Source organism: Bubalus bubalis, chromosome 11 (genome assembly GCF_019923935.1).
Source record: "Bubalus bubalis isolate 160015118507 breed Murrah chromosome 11, NDDB_SH_1, whole genome shotgun sequence".
Lineage (NCBI taxonomy): Eukaryota > Metazoa > Chordata > Mammalia > Artiodactyla > Bovidae > Bubalus > Bubalus bubalis.
Window position 1 is genome coordinate 42,631,015 of NC_059167.1, and position 20,428 is coordinate 42,651,442.

Sequence of the window (20,428 nt, forward strand, 5' to 3'; positions counted from 1 at the left end):
AACTCCACAAAGTAATACTCAACCTTACCAAATACCATGCACTGCTTTTCCAAACTAGGCAATTTCATTTTTTTTTAAAGTGTAGTTGTTACTAGATTTCCTTGATTACAAATGGGACCTCCACCAATGGGACCCACACCATTCCTTTGAATAACACTGTACTAAACCATAATCATTCTTCAGAGCTTTACTCAAATCCAGCCAATAGCCCTTCACTGACCACTCCATTCCGAGTTCTTTTGAAATTCCTATAATTTATTAGCCATATTGTATTTTCTCTACTATGCATGCTTAACTTGATACTTAAGGTCCAACATTTCTGGCACCAGGGACCAGTTTGGTGGAAAATAATTTTCCCAAGAACGGGGGGGTGGTGGGGTGAGGGTGGGGGTGGGTTCAGGATGATTCAAGCGCATTACACTTATTGTGTGTTTTATTTCTATTATTACATTAGCTCCAATTCAGATTATTAGGCATTAGATCCTGGAGACTGAGGACCCCTGCCTAGGGCAATATTCTGTCTTTTAACTCTCAATTGCTAAACTCATAGTATTCAATAAATACATTGCTCAAGATCTAGCCAATGTGTTTTTAAATCTCACAATTGTCAACATGCATTCCTTCCCTACAGATGTTCTTTGGGGTGGGGGAAGGAAAAATGGTTTAATAATCTATCCGCATACTACGCTTAATTTCAGATTGGAAAAGTGCACAAAGTAGTCCCGACTCTGTGTGAGTTTGTAGTTTTAAAGTAGACCTCATTATCAAATACAATTTTTCAAACAGCTTTCATTACTATACAGCATACGAACTACTTCTCTGGACACAGCCATTAAAAATTTTTTAAAAAGTAATAGAACAAAGTTCTCACTAAAATATTTTAGGGATTGGCAAATGGGAAAGTGTTCTGTAGGAATAGCATTTTTCACAACACAATGCAACTACACCTTGATAGTATATTTCGAGAACCGCGTCCTCCTTCCGCGGTCCCAGCCAGTCTCAGGAGGGAGCTCAGCGCAGCGCTGGCGGGATGTGAGGCCAGGCCTCACGGAGCAGGGTCTTGGTTCTCTATCACTTCTCTCCGGAAAAGGGTGACACCACAAAAAAAAAAAAAAAAAAAAGCTGGGGCGGGACTTTGCCTCTAACCCCTCACGGCGGTTCTCCCCGCCCGTTACCTTTGCCAGCGGAACCCGCGCTGAGCCCGGGCCTAGCAACGGCCTTAGCAACGTCCGGGCTCCTCCCTCTGGTGTCGCCCGGAAAGCGCTCCGCCGCGGCCAGGCCGGACCAGGGCCGGGCGAGCACCTCGGGCTCCGGCGGAGCGGAAGACGCGTGGAGCTGTGCGAGGACTCGCGGGTTGTGCAGGTCTGAGTCCCACTCTGATCCCTCGTGCCGGTCTCAGCGCTTCTGTGGGGACCGGGGTCTGGCCGCAGCCCGGCAGCTGCGGGAGTGGACGCTCCTTGGCCGGGCCCCGGTGGAGGTCTTGCTGGGTGTCGCTTGTGAGTGGGGCCTTGGTCCCTGTGCGGCCGCTAGCATATTTAAAGTCTTGTGGGCCCTTTGGGGAAAGGGCGTCCAAATTTTTCCTCAAAAAAAGTTTTTTTTTTTTTCTTTTTTACCCCTAACAACTATTTTCAGTGCAGTCTGGCCCAAGAAAAGTCTGTTCAGGCAAAGTTAGTCCACTAGGTACCCTATTTTTTATTTTTCAGTGTTTGGAGTGATTTGCGGGACACTGGTTATCACTGAAGGAGAAAATTAGTGCAGGCATAGTGTGCCATGCAGTGTATTTAAAGTTTTAAGGTTATAAATAGGTAATAAGCAAAGAGGCTGCCCTTAAGTCTGAATTATTTCTTGGAAATGTAGGACAAGTCAGGAGGTTTATTAACACTGCGAGGTGCCAATTCCATGAAGTTGGATGATAAAATCACTGCTTGATTCAGAACCACAATATTTAAAATTTACTTCTCTCTAAACCCCAGTGTACTATGAAAAACTAAGGCAAGACAGTCTCTACCACAGGATGTGGTACGTGTGTGTGTGGGGAGTGGTGGTGAGGAGGGCACAGGCTGTGAGCCTGTAGGAAAAAGGTGTTACCTTGAATCTTGAACAGTAGACCATTGGACCTGTACCTATGACCAGGTTCTTAAAAATAGGAAAATAAAATTTAAGTGGGTTTTATTTGGTACTGTTACGATCCAAAGTACAGGATAAGGAGTTTGTATAATGTTCCATTGCTGTGCTGTGTGATCACTCGTGTCCCACTCTCTGTGACCCCATGGACTGTAGCCTGCCAGGTTCCTCTGTCCGTGGGACTTTCCAGGCAAGAATACTGGAGTGGGTTGCTATTTTCTCCTCCAGGGGATCTTTCTGACCCAAGAATTGAACTCCTGTCTCCTGCCTGGGGATGGGGGGTGGGGGTAGGAGTTAACTTATTTGTAACTAGGAGTCTTTTGCTTTATTATTTTGGAAAAACAAGAAAAAAATCTGCTAGGCTGCAGATTACAGGTAAAGGTTGTCAGATACTTCAGTAGCAGTTGCATAGTGAATGCTTCTTTTTCATAATGGTTTTGATTTAGTTAAGTATTTGTTGAATTCCTCATTCTGGAATTGCAGAGTGAAGGATTCTACTCTTGGGGAGTTGACTACTACTAGGAAGGATAGCTTAACTAAAAGGTAACTCCAAATTAAAATACATTTTCCCGTGTTAAATATCTGGAACTAGTAATAAGCACATAAAAGCAAAGAGGTGAAGAGATTGCAATGGGCCATCTAGAATCCTGACTTTGAGACTAAAAATACAGGATTATATGCAAGGTAGAATTGGTACAACTTGATTGAGTAATTAATTTGTGTGGTAAAGAGGGTAGAAAGAGAAAAAAATTAATTTGTTTTCAACCCAAGTTGCAAAATGACAGGTGCATATCTAGGTAAAAATATTTGTTAGTTCCTTAGGAACGAAGTCTTTTTATGTTCTCAGTAACCCCCACAACTCCACTTGTATTTATCACACATATTTGATGTTAAGATGTATGCTCTGAAAGTTTTGAATCATTGTGTGTGCAATAAATGATTTGTACACATTAGAAACAGGTTGTTGATTAGGTCAGGATGGATCCCGGTTCATATGGTTTTAGAGACCTTTGGAGGGAGCTCCCCATGACTTAGAACGGCAGGCCTCCTCTGTAGCCACCTTATCTACATGTGAGAGTGTTTAGGGAAGGCAAGGCAGGGAGCCATAGACCTTTCCCTTGCACCGTCTCAGGGTGTTTGTGTTGTTTGATTTTTGTAGAGAAAGGACTTACAGGCTCTGCTAATTTGGGGCCTCCCTGTTGGCTCAGCTGGTGAAAAACCTGCCTGCCAATGCCGGAGATGCAAGAGATGTAGGTTCGATCCCTGGGTCAGGAAGACCTCCTAGTGGCAACCCACTCTAGTATTCTTGCTTGGGAGATCCAGTGGACAGAGGACCCTGGCGGGCTACAGTCCATGGGGTTGCAAAAGAGTTGGACACGTCTGAATGACTAAACAACAAAAAAATTCATTTAGCTATATGGACAGACTGCCAAGTGGAATCCATGAGGATTTTTCTGAGGCATCTCAGGAGGAGTGCGCTTTGAGGCTCCAGAAAAACTCACCAGCAGTTTTCCATTAAACGTCAAGCAACTACATTGACTTTCATGACACTGTTGGGAACTGCATAGTTCCCCACTAATGCTGGGCCCTATAGTGGCACATGCAAATCCCTGCATAGCTACTGAAATACCCAGGGAAGTGGAGTCAAATTGAATTAGACCACTCCAATTGCTTTTTTAGGATGAGCCCATGATCTGGATAACTCAAGACTATTGCAGCCTAAAAATGTTTTTAAGAACCTCAGGTAACAGTAAAACAAAGCCAAACCAAGAGGATTTAGGGACCAATTAGTTTCCTGAGTTCAGTGATGAGACCTCCATTGGCTTGTGAGAATTGACCTTTTGTTGGCCAGAGAAGGATTTGTGACTCTGATTTCTGGAGACTAATAGGATCTCTTCCTAGATTTTTAAGCCTTCTCCTGTTCTCCGAATGACTTTTTGATCTTAGCGAAGATGTCTTTACCTAGATTTGTAGATGGACTATAGAATCTAACCTGCAAACCATCTGAAATTGTGTGCAGAATACTGCATCTTTAAGTGCATTTACTAGAGAGAAGGTCAAAGACTCTCACGCAGTCTTAAAAGGATCTGAGCCTCAAGGAAAGGTAACAGCTTAATATCCTGCACTCTCCCAGTCATTGAGGGCATACTGACAAAGATAAAAGTCATTTTTATGAAGGTGATTTGGAGTAGAGGTCACATAATGTTTTCCATTCATGAGGCAAGAGGAGGGATGGGACAATCATTTTTAAATATCACTTTGTCCTAGCAACCCAAAATGTAAACCCTTACCTAATCAGTACACATCAAAAATATTTATTGTATTTTGGCTTTCCCCTTGGATAAATTTGGCAAGTATATTTTACTTTTCCTTCAATGACCAACATCTTTTTTCTTTGCCTTTCTTTATTGGGTCCCAAGTTCCCTGGCATTTACAATCTCTAAAAAACTCCTGATGACTGATTAAATTAGTATCACTAACTTCTTGTTAGTAAATTATATTGTGTATTATGTTCCACTGGACTCTTTGTTCACTTTCATTTTGGGAAACCACAAAAAGTTCCCTGTTTCTGTCACAGCATTTCTCCTCTCAGTGTTTGTACTTGAAGTGCCTGGAGTCTCATAGTTAAACACCACAATACCATAAGACTTTAGGTTATGAGAATCATTTTACAGCTCTGGAATGCATATCAAATTAAGAGGGCCCCAGTCTCTTTTTCCCTCTAAGCATATTGTGCTTACAAAGTATTTGAATAACAGTTTTGGCAACCATCATCCTCCTTTGAACGAAATATTTAAATGAGAAAGCCACTTTACTATTTTATCTCTAGACCTGAAGACTGAATGGTGTATATTTTTGAAAGCAATATGAATTCTTAGAATGGGTGAACACTGATGTTACTCTGTAAAATTTTAACATTTATAAGATTACACTTTAATCTTTATGTATATGCCTTTATATTTTTATAGGCATATGTTTCACCTTTTGAGATATTTAAAAAATTATAATTGGTAGTGGATGCCTCTCATTTTAATGGATGTTTAGTTATATTTTTATGTGTGTTTTAATTTATGTTGGAGAGAATTACATCTTTTAGAACATAACCAGCTAAATTTTACTGATTTCACCTTGCATTTTTTTCAAGGTTCAGACTGAGAATTGATGTCATGTCAGAGTGTAATTTGATGTCATATAATAACAAGTGAAAGTCAGAGCTTGCAGGGTTGAATACATTCCTGGCTGATACTAACATAAAAACATTACATTCCTAATATAGAGCAAAAGTACTGTTTCTGGAGCAAAAATAGTCACTGAGAAATAAAATGTTTGGACCTAAACTTTATATTTGAAATAATTTTGCTGGGAGACAACCTTCCTATTTTTATGGAGGGACTAGCTGTAAAGGGTCTACCCTGGAGAATCCCAGGGATGGGGGAGCCTGGTGGGCTGCCGTCTATGGGGTCGCACAGAGTCGGACACAACTGAAGCAACTTAGCAGCAGCAGCAGCAGCTTTAAAGGGTAATTTTTTTTTAGTTTATTGCTTTTTAATATTATATCTTAAAGCATGCTAATCTAGTGGTTTAAAAACTTATTAACATTTGTTAGTAAATACTAAAGTCAGCACACAGTTGTGAATTAAACAGTGAGTGAAATGTTTTGTTTTTTATTTTGCCCCCCACTTTTTTTTTCTAGTGCACCTACAATATATGTTTTAGAAATAAAAGTTAAATTTTGATTTGAATGAAAAATGTCTCTCAATACACCTATATTTCTCAAAGAAAGGGAAGAAGATACTTCAAAATTTGTGGAAATACAGCAGTCACAAACTACATGCATAGCTGCAGAAGATCCTCTTCAAAACTTATGCTTAGCATCTCAAGAAGTTCTTAAAAAAGCTCAGCAAAATGGAAGATCAAAATGTCTCAAGTGTGGTGGTTCAAGAATGTTCTACTGCTATACATGTTACGTCCCAGTTGAAAATGTACCTGTTGAACAGATACCACATGTGAAGGTTGGTGAGAAATTTAATTGTTTGAAAGTAGGAGAATTGATTTTAAAAACACATCTGATATATCCCTATTCTAATATAACTGATAAGCTTGATAAATGACATCATTATGAAAATTAATTAATAGAAAGTTTAATCCTGTAGACCTGTAAACCTATTTCCCCCCCCCTTGTTTCTAGAAAAAGAGATATACATTGCTGAAACACTTGCGTATAAGATGAATACTGTTGTTTTTAATGAAATCAGTTACTTTTTAAAATAAATGATTATAATTCCTTACAGCATAGAAAAAATGTGGTATAAACTCGAAAACTACAAGAGACAAGTTTACAGGCTGCATGAAGGAGCTTCAAAAACCACCTCAGGGCCTTGGACTGCCCTTGAGAAGAACACATATTCTGAAGGAAGTAGGGTTGATATTTGCTTAGGCAGAATTGTGAGTTTAGCCTCATTCTATATGTGGAGACGGAGCACATGTCAGTGACCAAAACTAAACTAAGCTGAAATTGAAAAGACTAAGGCCTGCTCATTGGGCTGTGTTATGGTGATTTAACGCCAGATTTAAACAAGTTGATTTGAATTGATTGCTTACCTTATACTTTTTGTTGCCTATCAAGACTACTTTTGTATAGATAAACGGTCTGTAGACCATCATGTCTCTGTAATCAAAGACTTAGTTACGTATATGTTAACTTGTCTAACAGTGACTCAAACTTTAAGTTAAATGGTTTATGAAATTTGACTGCTGCCTATTAGGACCTTAAAGAGACCAAATTCTACACATGGATTCATTAGAACTTGCCAATAAGAAAATAAGTTTAATGTGATGATAAGGTTCATTTAAATTTTAGGTAAGAACAATACTTTGAAACACTCTATTTTGTTACTTGAATTGCATTTTAGCTTACATGTTACCTTGTCAAGTCCATGATCTGCTTAGGGGTCTAAAATGGAAAGTTTACTGGCCAAGAATAAGTAAGTATAGAATCCAGTAAGCTTTATAGTTACCTCAGAAAAACTGAGAGCTTGAGTACAATAATTCTTCTAAAGTCTGCACTGTTGTTCAGTCACTAAGTCTTGTTCAACTTTTTGCCACCCCAGGCTCCTCTGCCCTCTACTATCTCCTGGAGTTTGTTCAAATTCATGTCCATTGAGTTGGTGATGCTGTCTAACCATCTCGTCCTCTGCTGCCCCCTTCTCCTTTATCTCCCTTCTCCCATTATCCCCATCTCTCATATAAGAATGTTACATTTTGAAGTATAGTTTTGGAGGTATGAACAGAATCATTTCATCTTCTGTTTATATCATAGCCACATAAAGAAAATATCCCATTAAAAGTTTTATCTTAAGATATATTTTGTTCAAAATGATTGGTGATTGGAATAATAAAAGTTAATAATACAGGGCTAATATTTTTGTAGAAATTTAATAATTGAGTATTGTTTTTTAAATCCATGACCTAATGTCCACTATTTTAATGAAATGGCTAAAACACTATACCAAGAGTTTGATCAACTCTAAATGGCCTACTGGATGGCGCAAAATTTTCTGGAGTGTTTTATTTTAATTACCATACATAAAATTTTGTGTTACTACATAGTAATAAAAAAATCTAAAAAATTTTCTAGTTTCGACTTTAGTTTTACAAATTGTTCAGCATTTGCTTTTAGATAGCCTGCTTTGGAAAGGAGGATGACTAAATAATGAGTAAGTACCTCCCAAGCTATAAATTTTACTCTAGGAATTAAATTCATTAATATATATCTTTTTAATGCAGAAGAAAAATTTTTTAATGTCATGACAAATTCATTAATTTTTTTAAAAGTCATGACAAATTTTTTTTTTTTAAGGCGAGAAAAGGTCATCAGATGAAAGCTTCATCTTTATTAGAGTACTAGAATTGAAAAGATTATCTTTGCGAAGGTTGATAATCACATGGAAAAAGGCTAGAGTTTTCTGCTAATTGTATTTTGATAAATATGGGTAGAAAGTTTTGTGGTAAATCTCTCATAGGAAACATAGATGTTAGAGAACAGATTGATGGTCTTTAAATGTTTGAAAACCAAACATCTCTACTTGAACTGAGTCTGGTCAACTTTAGTAGTATTACTCTGTACCCTGTCATTGTTTAAGATATATCTTCTTTTAAAATGTGTGAACTAGAGCACAAACATATATTTCTGTATTTCCATGACTTGACCTGTGTCTGGGCTTTCATAGTATAATTTTCAGGCTTACTCAGGGAAAACTAAAGATACCTGGATTGGCTCCAAAAATACTTCTTGAGCACAGATATTACATAACTGTTTGATACTTGTAGATGTTAGTCCATGATATGCTAGTTTCATGATTTGTGAAATACATTAGTAGCTTTCAGTCCTGCATTCTTGATTTAAATGATGTCCTTCAGAGATAGCCAACTGATCAGAAATGTTGGTCATTGCCTTTGAAATTTTCAGCTCTATTCATCAGCTGTATAAGAAAGTTGGTTTTATTAGTATTAGAATACTTTGTCATGATCTGCTTTCTTTTTTTTTTTTTTCCTTTCTTCTTTCCTGCCTTCCCTGAACTAAGGTAATGCTGAGCTGCTACTGAAAGGCCCTTGGGGAAAGGGAATGTAGAGTAGCATCAGCTGGGATTGAGTTTCATGAGTAAAGTCTGATGTAGAGTTCAGCCAGAGGTAGACTGATGTAAAATCATTTGTGAACTGCCTACTTAAATGGTAAATTTTCTATCACTCGAAGTTGATTTGATGTTTTGAAGCAGTTGCCTTCAAATTATAAATGATCACTAGGCCTAAGTTGAGAAGGTAGGAGACATCGGGTTTGAAAGCCTGGATTGAAAACTAGGAATGTTTTCAATGTTATCTGGGATGTTTATGGCCCTTCTAGGATATATAGCTTCCTCTTTCCACATAATGCCAACTAACCTATAGTAGATCAGTAGTTGCCTAGGACTGTGGGTGGGAGTTGATGAGGTAAGGGGAAGGAGGAAGACACAAGAAGATTTTTAGGGATGATGGATATGTTCATTAGCTTTATTGTGGTGATGAAGTCAAAGGTGTAGCATATATTAAAACTCATTTGATTGTACACTTCAAATATGTGCAGTTTATTGTTTCAATCCTATCTCTTTAATAAATCTGTTCTAAAAAAACAAGATAGTTTTGTACTCCAGGCTAAATAGCTGTTGCCCCAGAGTAAATACCTAGAATGTTGCCTTTCAGTGTGGGCTGGGAGCTGGAACAGTACTTATCATAACATATAAATCATTTGAACTCTACAGCGAAAAATCTGTCCTAGAGAGAGAATTTCTCATATGATGGGAGAGATATGACTTGGCTTCTGTTTTCATAGTCATGGCTGAAGGCAGGATTCATACAAGCATTATACAGAAAACTAAACCAAATAAGTCAGCAAAATAATAGAAAAATCTATCTTAAACAATTTGCAAGACAATATTATTTTTGCATGTAGATATGACATAATTCATAGTAATTAAATAATGAAACTAAGGGAAATAGGCAAAATGATTTTTAAAAGTTATTTTTTATAAAGAGTATACCTCCTGGAACCATTCTGTTAACTCTTTTTCCAATTAATAAATAATTTCACATGCTGAGAATCATGATGTTAACATTAAAAGATAATGCCTTTGACCTCAAAAGATGTTTTGAGGAACAAAATTTTAACTTGAATTTTAAATCTAAAACTTTTGCCTGAGCTTATATTTCTTTTTAATATAAAATTAACAGACCTGAAAGTTTATAGGAATTATATAAAATGTTCTTGACACAGATATTTGAATGCAAGGAATAGGACTCAGTCCAATGTGACAAATGAATATGACATTGGAACATTGCTATAAGAGTCTGTTAAATGAGTTGAAAATAGTTCTAGTACATGATTAACAGTATTGAGAAATAAATTTGTGTTTGCTTTATGACTTAACTAGTCTTAGTATTCTGTTCTAAAAAAGTATGACTTTCAAACTATAAGTGTATTTATAGGAACTTAGTGTGAGCTTGCTGTTTAAGCTTTAAAGACCATTTTTAATAACATAAAAATTAGAATTTTCTATTTTTTTTGTTCATTTTTCTTTTTTCTCTAAATTTTAGCTACCATTGAAGATTGACATCATTAAACATCCGAATGAAACAGATGGCAAAAGCACTGCTGTACATGCAAAACTCTTAGCACCTGAATTTGTAAATATTTATACATATCCATGTATTCCAGAATATGAAGAAAAGGACCATGAAGTAGGCAGCTTATTTTTTTTTTTTTTTACAGCTTTTCACAATGAATCTAAATATGAATTTTAAACTCCCTTGCCTTTCTAAACTTACTTGAACATAATTTAATATTTAATGGTCTTGGGTTAACCTTCTGTAGCACTTAACAACATATAGTTTACTTCATTAGTATCTTATAAGAGCAAATGATCCTAGATGTTAGGCTTTTTTGAGTCTCTCTTTCCACTTTTACTAGTTTGCATTATTTCTTCCAATTTTTACTCTTTGCTAGTATTACTAGACCTGCTTTTACTTTTCTCCTTTTTCCATTCTTGTTTATACACTACACGTAAAAACGCTAATTTGATACAAACTGAGAAACCAGATTACAAATGTTGAAATTTCTCCAGAAGAAAAAAAGAAAGACTAAGCTAGAAGGATTTTTAGAAATCCTTTCTAAATTAAAAGCTTTAGTACATGGCTTTTGTGATATTTATTTTGGCTACTCAGAGGCCTTCCTTGCTCATTTCTAGATTCTTAATGGATTTTCACCTAGTTGAAATGGTCACATTAGTGACAACAGGTCCTTACAGCTGGTCTTGTTGAAAAGTGATGTTGCTATAGATCTCAAAAAACTAGGCCTTCAATACTTCTGAAAGAAACATAAACACCTCTAGGTCTCTTGGGAGAACTTTTGTTGGTATGGTAAATCTAGAAAGAAAAAATCAATGCATTCGTTTGTTTAAGAAAGAACTTGGTAAGTTTTTCCTTTCCTATCAATATATTGTAATTTTTGGTTGAATTTATATAGAAAGTTGTGTTTGTAAATGATATCTGAGTTTGGGATCTAGGAATATATTTGTATTTCCTTCTTTGATCAGCTAGATATCATGTCAGTTACATAGAACATAGTGTTAGGTAATATCAAAAGACATGATGTGCTTATAATCTAAGAAAACTAAGAAGCCCTGAACTTGCGGGAAAAGTAGGTGTGCATTGTGAGCGTCTGAAAAACTTTATAACGTTGAAGTTTATAAATTTAAGATTTTAAATTTTAATATTTATTTTTCATATTAAAAATGATAATCTCCACTCAAAAATCTTTGGAAATACGGAAAAATATGGAGGATAAATACCCATGATTCTATCAACATTTATTCATTTACCAAATATTTGCTGGGTGCCTGCTTTGTGTTAGGAGTTGTTCATACCTTGGAGGTTCTACAGTATATAAGGTCTCAGTAAAAATATGCTGAAAGAAAGGAAGTACCATAATTCACTGAGTAGTTTCTTAACAGTTAGATTTTTAAAGTTTTCACTGTAATAAACATACTTTAACATATATTCTGGGTATTGTGTGTATGTTTAGAATTATTAAGATAAATTTCCATAATTGAAATCTCATTTGGCTAGAGAGTATGAATATTTCAGGACTCTTGACTTATATTGCCAGATGGCTTTCACAGAGTTACGTTATTTAAACTTGACATCAGTAATGGCTTTAAAGGCTTATTACACTGTTTCCTCCAGAGAAGCCAATGGCACCCCACTCCAGTACTCTTGCCTGGAGAATCCCATGGATTGAGGAGCCTGCTAGGCTGCAGTCCATGGGGTCACTAAGAGTCGGGCACAACTGAACAACTTCACTTTCACTTTTCACTTTCATGCATTGGAGAAGGAAATGGCAACCCACTCCAGTGTTCTTGCCTGGAGAATCCCAGGAACGGGGGAGCCTGGTGGGCTACCGTCCATGGGGTCACACAGAGTCGGACACGACTGACGTGACATAGCAGCAGCAGCATACTGTTTCCTCACCAGCATTGGCTGTATCATTTGTTTTCTCTTTGCTTATTATATAGGTGAAGATGGTATTTAATTATCAAGCACTTTTCAATGGTTCTTTTACAAAGTACCCCATACTTTGCCTTTTGTCTTACAAAACATTATAGAGTTTAGTTTTTTTATGTAAGATACAATTAACCTGGTTTCTATCAATAAGTGAATAACTTATTTTAAAGTATAGAAGTATTTCTTGGTAGTATATTATGATTATAGGTTACTAGGGAAGAACCAAAAACTTTACCATATATGTATTAAAGAGGCACATATACTAAAACCTAATGCTTTTTTCTCAGATACTCAACATAGTTTTTCCTCTTGAAGTTTTAAGTCTGAATTTATTAATTTTGAAGATCATAGCACACTACTAACATAAGCTTCTTTGCTTTAGGTTGCACTTGTATTTCCTGGACCTAAGTCTGTTTCAGTAAAAGATATTTCTTTTCATCTGCAAAAAAAGAGTCAAAATAGCATTAGAGGCAAAAATGATGACCTTGATAAGCCATCCATTAAACGCAAGAAAACTGAAGAACAGGATTTGAATGACAGCAAGTGCAAAGACACAACACTGAAAAAAATTGTATTCATAGATAGCACCTGGAACCAAACAAACAAAATATTCACTGATGAGAGACTTCAAGGTAAATAAGAATAAAAATGTTGCATTTATTTTTTTGACTTTTCCTTCCCCCAGCTTTCACAAACTTCAAACCTACTGATGCATTTAAGAAGAGTTGCATTGCCACTTTTGCTTTATTTTTTCTTCTCTATTATATGCATCTGTGTGTACTTAGATACGTATATTTTTGGTTGAACCATCTGAAAGTAAGTTGCAGGCTTTACAGCGCATCACCCTTAAATATCTAAGTATACATCCTTAAGAATGGCGTAATTGCTATACCCTTATCACTATAAGAAAGTTAGCAAAGTTCTATAATCTTTAGTCCAAATTTACATTTCCCTAATTGACCCAAAAATATCTCTTGTAGCCTTTTTCCTCTGATACATCCTGTGAACTCAGATTCCATTTGGTTATTATGTCTCTTTAGTCTCTTTTAATGTAGAACAGTCCCCCTGTTTTTGCGTTTTATGACTTGGGCTTGTGTGACGAGGACAGATCAGTTGTCTGCTGGTTTTAATATTAGGTTCAGTTTAAATATTTTTGTAAGGATACTTCAGATAAGGATAAATCCATGGTTGTCTACAAAAATTCTACTTTATATATGTTGTTTTGATATAATTAATAATAGCATTCCCTTTCAGAAATGAAGCTGTTTAGGTGATTAGTTACCCTATTCGTAGCTAAAGTTGTATACATCAAGTAAGAGGACATGGTGTACCTTTAATAGGTGATTAGTTACCCTATTTGTAGCTAAAATTGTATACATCAAATAAAAGGACATTGTGTACCTTTTTCCATTACTGCTGATAATGTTAATTCCTTGATTAAAGCAGTGATTGCCAGATGTCTCCATTATAAAGTTTATTTTCTTTGTTGAAATTACTAGTACTCTGTGGGGTAATACTTTTAAGACACTGAACTATTTCCCAACTGCTTTTTACAAAGTGGTTTTAGTATTTATTGATATGTGTGTGTGTGTTAGTTACTCAGTTGTGTCCGACTCTGTGACCCCATGGACTGTGGCCACCAGGCTCCTCTGTCCATGGAAGAATTTCTTTCTCCCTCCAGGAAAGAATACTGGAGTGGGTAGCCATTCCGTTCTCCGGGGGGTCTTCCCGACCCAGGGTTTGAACCTGGTCTCTTGCATTGCTGACAGACTATTGCCTAAATCAGTAATTACATTAAGGATTACAAAAGGATGAAATTTTAATGTTATTATTTCTTCTACATTTGTTTGCTGGCATTCTTAAGTAAAGATGAGCTTTTCGTTTTTTCTCTCCTTTTTCCTCTCTCTCCCACAACCTCTTTTTGGGATCATTGTGGTCTTACGGATTTCCTTTTCATTCAGTATATTATAATCTATCATGATTGTATTCTTTTTGATGCCCAAATTGTCTAAAATTTTGCCATTGGGAACATTCAGGTCCTTTGTGGCATGGCCTCTTTAGTCTTTCTGGTACAACAAGGTGTCCCAAGTTCACTTGTACTTTTTTCCTGCCCCGGACCTAGAATTAATTGTTTGAAGGAACTATGGTTCTTTTAATGGGGAATGTTATTAGAAACCAAGATCTGATACATTTATTACTGCTTGTATATCATTGCTTCAGTGGACAGAGCCAAGAAAAATAAATAGCTATGTATTGAGTTCACATGAATAGTTCCAATTCAGATTTAACATTTCTTTCTTTTTTTTGTTTGTATATATTTCTTTAGAATGAAAAGCTTAGTTTCTAATAATTAATGGTTTAAAGAGTTGCTTTACTTGCCCAAATAACACAACTAATAATATGAAGAATATTACCTGTCTTGTTCGCTTGTTCCTTACTCAGTTCTTTAGGCTTTCTCAGTAGTTTTTTTAAAAGCTTTGGGTTTATTTCTGGCTCTTTGGTGGTTTTATTTGTATACCATATATGATTAGAGAGCAGGAAAGTTACCCAGTTGGTTTTAAGCAGTTTCCAAATCAGTTTCAAACTGGAAGAGCTTCTCCTGGGCAGTTATTAAAAATGTACATCATGTAGAAAAGAAAGTGTATGGCACTTTTTGGGATCTTGTGTTAATTAGTCTCAAGCTTAAGTGAATGACAATACTAGATTTAACTCACTTAATTTATATAGTTTATACCCCTTCAAAACATACATGTTAGTAAGATTTCTTTGTCATTCTGCTTCTCTCTGATTGGGTGTATGTGTGTGAGAAAGATAGACAGAGACAAAGAAATGGTGTATTTGTGTTCTTGTGTGTTTCTGTTCTTGTGTGTTTCTGTGTTTGGGAAGGGTGTATATATGGAGAGTGACTGCAAAAAGACGACAGAATAAGATTTGTAATCTTATTGCTAATGTTTGATTGATGAAACCCTAAAACCCTGCTCTTTGGAGTATTGCCTGCCATATTCCCTTGAATAGTTACAGTTGCACGTTACCCAGTTTGAAGATTTTTCCTGAGCCATTTTCTTTAAAGTACCTTATATGGTAATGGAAAGGATCAAATGAAGAACATAAGTGGTATTAACACTTGAAAAAAATTATAAAGGGGATTATTGAGGTACAATTTAAATCTGTTAAGCCTTTGTGCTTAAGGCTTCAAATCACATTTGGACAAAAGTTTTCTGTTATTCATTCTCAGATCACATAGAAAGTATCATATATTTCAGTTCTGTGCTACATCAGAATTTTAAATGGATTTCTTAATTCCTTCAAAATCATGAAATAAACAGATTTCTAGAGTCAGTTTTTTCTGCATGTCCTACTTCAGCCCCTGTCCCTTCTGACTCCTCATTGCACCACAGAAACTGTTTAGGGCTCAGCATATTTATTATCTCTATATGTGTGTGAAATACCAGTTTCCAGATAAGCCAAGTTACTTCCACAAGAAACAACCCTTGTTTGTTATAAATCATTGCCGTTAGGTTTTAAAACATTTTATCATTTGATGGGATTAAGCTGAACAACCAACTCTAAATTTCTATTTAAGCCCTCAAATGTACTGTGTTAGAATGTTTCTGTTTCTCTTATTATGAATGCTGAGATTACAAATCCTCTTAACAATGTAACATACTCTTTTGCCAAACTTTACAGAGAAATAGCTGTGAATGTTTTACTGCTCTCAAAACAAAACATTTGAAGTTTGAGTGCCTAATTTAATCATGAAATGTAAGCCTGCAAGTGAAGAGTGGCATAATGTTCTTGAAGATTCATCATTGAAAGGCTTAGGGAATGCATTGGGGAAGGATGGTGTCTTTTTCTTGGGGAAGGAGTCCAAATTACTAAAACTAGCATTCATCTCACTTCAATAAGTGGTGCTGGGAAAACTGAACGGCAGCATGTAAAAGAATGAAATTAAAATATTCTCTAATACCATATACAATAATAAACTCAAAATGGATTAAAGACATAAATGTAAGACAGATACTAGAAAACTCCTAGAGGAAAACATACGTGGTACACATATACAAACATACACACAATAGAATACTACTCAGCCATTAAAAAAGAATGAAATCTTGCCATTTGCAGTAACATGGATGGACTTGGAGGGCATTATGCTAAGTGAAATAATGGAAAGACAAATATTGTATGATATCAGTTATATGTGAAATCTAAAAAAATACAAGGATATAATAAAAGAGATGCAGACTCACTGATGTAAAGAACAAGCTGATGAATACCAGTGAAGGAGGGGCAATATAGGGGTAGGAAAGTAAAAGGGACAAACTATAAAGTAAGCTATAAAGATGTATTGTATGGCACAGGGAATACAGCAAATATTTTATAATAACTATAAATGGGGTTGGAGAAGGCAATGGCACCCCACTCCAGCACTCTTGCCTGGAAAATCCCATGGACGGAGGAGCCTGGTAGGCTGCAGTCCATGGGGTCTCTAAGAGTCGGACAGGACTCAGCGACTTCACTTTCACTTTTCACTTTCATGCATTGGAGAAGGAAATGGCATCCCACTCCAGTGTTCTTGCCTGGAGAATCCCAGGGACGGGGGAGCCTCGAGGGCTGCCGTCTATGGGGTCGCACAGAGTCGGACACGACTGAAGCGACTTAGCAGCAGTAGCAGCAGCATAAATGGGGTATAACCTTTAAAAATTGTGAATCGCTATGTTGTACACTTGTAACTTATATAATATTGTACAACATACTTTCAATTAAAAAAAGATTTGCTTTTTTTAGATTATTAGTTTTTCTTTTTTTTTTTTGACTTGTAGTTTTCTCAGGACTCAAATTTTAAACTCACCATTTTGTTTCTAAGATTGTAGCTATAGTTTACTCATTTTCACTACTGTGTGATGTATGATTGTGTGAATATACTGAGGTTTATTCAGTCGTCTGTTGATGAAACAATTTAATTATTTCTGGTTTTTGCTACAGCACTACTATGTGCTACTATTACACACAGTGCTACTATGAACATTCTTGCACATGTGCAAGCTTCCTCTAGGAAACATACCTAGAACTGGAATTGCTGTTTTGTTACGTATAAGAATGTTCAGTCTTACAGGACGATGCCAACTATTTTCCAAAGCGTGGGTATACAAGTTTATACTCCCATCATTAATGTGCAAGAATTCCTATCAGTTCATAATGCCTCCTACCATTGTGTCGTCAAATGTTGGATACTTGCCAATAGAGTGGGTATAATATGGTATCTGGTTGTAGTCATAATTTACCTTTCACTAATGACTAATTGGGTTGAGCATCATTTTGTTTGCTTATTTGGCCGTACAGTACTCTTGCCTGGAAAATCCCATGGATGGAGGAGCCTGGTAGGCTGCAGTCCATGAGGTCACTAAGAGTCGGACACGACTGAGCGACTTCACTTTGCCTTCTCACTTTCGTGCATGAATGGCAACCCATTCCAGTATTCTTGCCTGGAGAATCCCAGGGACGGGGGAGCCTGGTGGGCTGCCATCTGTGGGGTCGCACAGAGTCAGACACGACTGAAGTGACTTAGCAGCAGCAGCAGCAATCCTGTTCTGTGAAATATCTATGTCCATTTTTCTAGTGTTTTGTTTGTCTTATTGATTTGTAGGAATTCTTTATATATTCTAGAATATACATACTTAGGTTTTGAAATATCTTCATGCAGTCTCTGACTCATCTTCTAAATTTCTTAATGGTATCATTGAAGAACTGAAATTCTTAGTGTGGAATTTATCCATCTTTCATGTTTTAGCACTTTTTTCCTTTTAAAAATCTCTCTCTTTCACCATGACAAGGCTGTGATCCAAAAGATGCTTGCTTCTTGAAAGGAAAGCTATGATAAACCTAGACAGCATATTAAAAAGCAGAGACATCACTTTGCCAACAAAGGTCCGTATAGTCAAAGCTATGGTTTTTCTAGTAGTCATGTTCGGATGTGAGAGTTGGACCATAAAGAAGACTGAGTGCCAAAGTATTGATGCTTTCGAATTGTGGTGCTGGAGACTTTTGAGATTCCCTTGGACTGCAAGGAGATCAAAACAGTCAATCCTAATAATAATCCTAATAATAAAGGAAATCAATCCTGAATATGCATTGGAATGACTGATGCTGAAGCTGAAGTTCCAATACCTTGGCCACCAGATGCGAAGAGCCGACTTATTGGTAAAGATTCTGATGCTGGGAAAGATTGAGGGCAAAAGGAGAAGGGGGCAGTGGAGGATGAGATGGTTGGATGGCATCATCAACTCAATGAACATGAATTTGAGCAAACCCCATGAGATAGTGAATGACAGAGAAGCCTGGCATGCTGCAGTCCATGGGGTCACAAAGAGTAAGACTTTACTCTTAGCAACTGAACAACAACAACAACAGATGTCAATTGTGTTTTTCCCTTTTCAATTATTATGCATGTAATTAATTTATTGTTTTTGTAGTATTGTGTTAACTAAGACCTTGAGTGCAGTATTGAATGGAAGCCTTGTGGAGGTCATTCCTATTGTGTTACATTCTGATGACCATTGTCTTTTAAATGGCAGGTTTAGTCAGTTTATATTTGCTGTGAGTATTGATTTAGAATAAAATATGATTTTTTAAAAGCAAATTTTATTGTGAGTCTCAGTACTGGTCTAAGGTGCTAAAAGCCTTCTGAGTTTGTATGTTGACATCTGAGTTGTAAGAGATGAGAGTGAAAGTGAAAGTGGCTCAGTCATGTCCGACTCTTTGTGACCTCATGGACTGTACAATTTATGGAATTCTCTAGGCCAGAATACTGGTGTAGAGCCTTTCCCTTCTCCAGGGGATCTTCCTAAACCAGGGATCGAACCCAGGTCTCCCACATTGCAGGCAGGTTCTTTACCAGCTGAGCCACAAGGGAAGCCCAAAAGATGAGAGTACTATTGTAAGATTTCATGAGTCATTTCCTCTTTAAATATTTAGGAGCACAGCATTAGCTGACTGTGTCCCCAAGGCTCTGAAACACAGATGTGACAGCTAATGAAACAGCTCTAGGTACTCTGTACATGAAGAGAGAGCCAAAAAGTGATCATCCAGTAGCTTTAACAGTATTAAGAACCGTTAACCTGCCGATCTGGTCTCAGTGAGTTTCAGAATGAATGATGTCTTAAAAATGTCAATTTATCAAGGAAATGAAACTCTTCTGAAAATTGGTGAACTTAGTCCTGTCACAGGTTAAAGTGAAAAAAGACATTGGTAAATAGATGACAGAGATGACCATCTTAAATGTTAACCACTTGTAACCCATTGGTGTAAGGTCTGAGACTTACAGATAACTGTCATGGATAATATTTCATCCTGTGTTTTGTATTGCTTCTGTATATATCTTAATACATTTGAGAAAATACCCTGTTTGGAATTGGGATTGAAGAAGTCTAAAAAAAGAATCCTTAAAATAATTAAGGGAAATCATTATTGTACCATACTCTGTGGTTAACAAGAAATACCTATATATTTCTTATTTGTTTTTGGCAGGGTTGCTACAAGTTGAGTTGAAAACAAGAAAAACTTGCTTTTGGCGCCATCAAAAAGGAAAGCCAGATACCTTCCTTTCCACAATTGAAGCCATTTACTACTTTTTGGTAGACTATCATACTGATATATTAAAAGAGAAATACAAAGGACAATATGATAATCTTTTATTTTTCTACTCTTTTATGCACCAGTTGATAAAGAATGCCAAGTGCCCTGGAGACAAGGAAACAAGAAAACTTACCCAGTAGTTTTTTCAAAAAAGTTACTTATGTAATTTTATTTTGCTAAAATCAATAAAATTATAATTGTGCTTTGTTTATTCCTAGGAAATATTCATGTGTAATGTCGATAAGACCACTTGAAAAAGTAAGGTTTTATTTATTTTACTTCATATTTTTTAAAATGAAGATATTTCTAAGGGAATTTTCAGAGATAGTGTTGACTGAAAAATTCATTTCAGAAGTCACTTGCTCAAGTTTGGCAGATCTAAATTTTATTACTATATTTTAATATAATAATGTGTTATTTTATATCTATGTGATGTAATTAGATATTTCTTTAGAGATCTTCATATCTTTCCACCTATACTCACAGAATCTCCTCAAGTAATTTGCTCAAGGTTGATGGCAAACCTGGGCAGAACTAGAATTGTAGCTCCAGTCCATAGGGCTGTTTCTTTAAGTCC

General features: G+C 36.3%; 1 protein-coding gene across 2 annotated transcripts; it reads left to right on the forward strand.

The window, feature by feature from the left end:
- Positions 1-1,205: 1,205 nt before the first annotated feature.
- DTWD1 (DTW domain containing 1) lies at positions 1,206-20,062 on the forward strand. Of its 2 annotated transcripts, XM_006077797.3 has the most exons (5): positions 1,208-1,362; positions 5,819-6,137; positions 10,252-10,395; positions 12,599-12,848; positions 19,744-20,062. In XM_006077797.3, exons 2-5 carry the CDS (start codon positions 5,874-5,876, stop codon positions 19,989-19,991), a joined length of 906 nt encoding a protein of 301 aa, XP_006077859.1. In that variant the 5' UTR covers positions 1,208-1,362; positions 5,819-5,873; the 3' UTR covers positions 19,992-20,062. The 2 variants fall into 2 exon arrangements, with proteins under 2 accessions (XP_025151349.1, XP_006077859.1); XM_025295564.2 differs by lacking the exon at positions 10,252-10,395 and having other exon boundaries at positions 1,206-1,362.
- The last annotated feature ends 366 nt before the right edge of the window (positions 20,063-20,428 follow it).

Excerpts from the sequence above, each read along its gene's own strand:
- DTWD1 (XM_006077797.3), top strand. The coding sequence starts at position 5,874 with ATGTCTCTCAATACACCTATATTTCTCAAAGAAAGGGAAGAAGATACT. Across the intron at positions 6,138-10,251 it reads AACAGATACCACATGTGAAG|CTACCATTGAAGATTGACAT; the intron begins GTTGGTGAGAAA and ends TCTAAATTTTAG. Across the intron at positions 12,849-19,743 it reads CACTGATGAGAGACTTCAAG|GGTTGCTACAAGTTGAGTTG; the intron begins GTAAATAAGAAT and ends TGTTTTTGGCAG.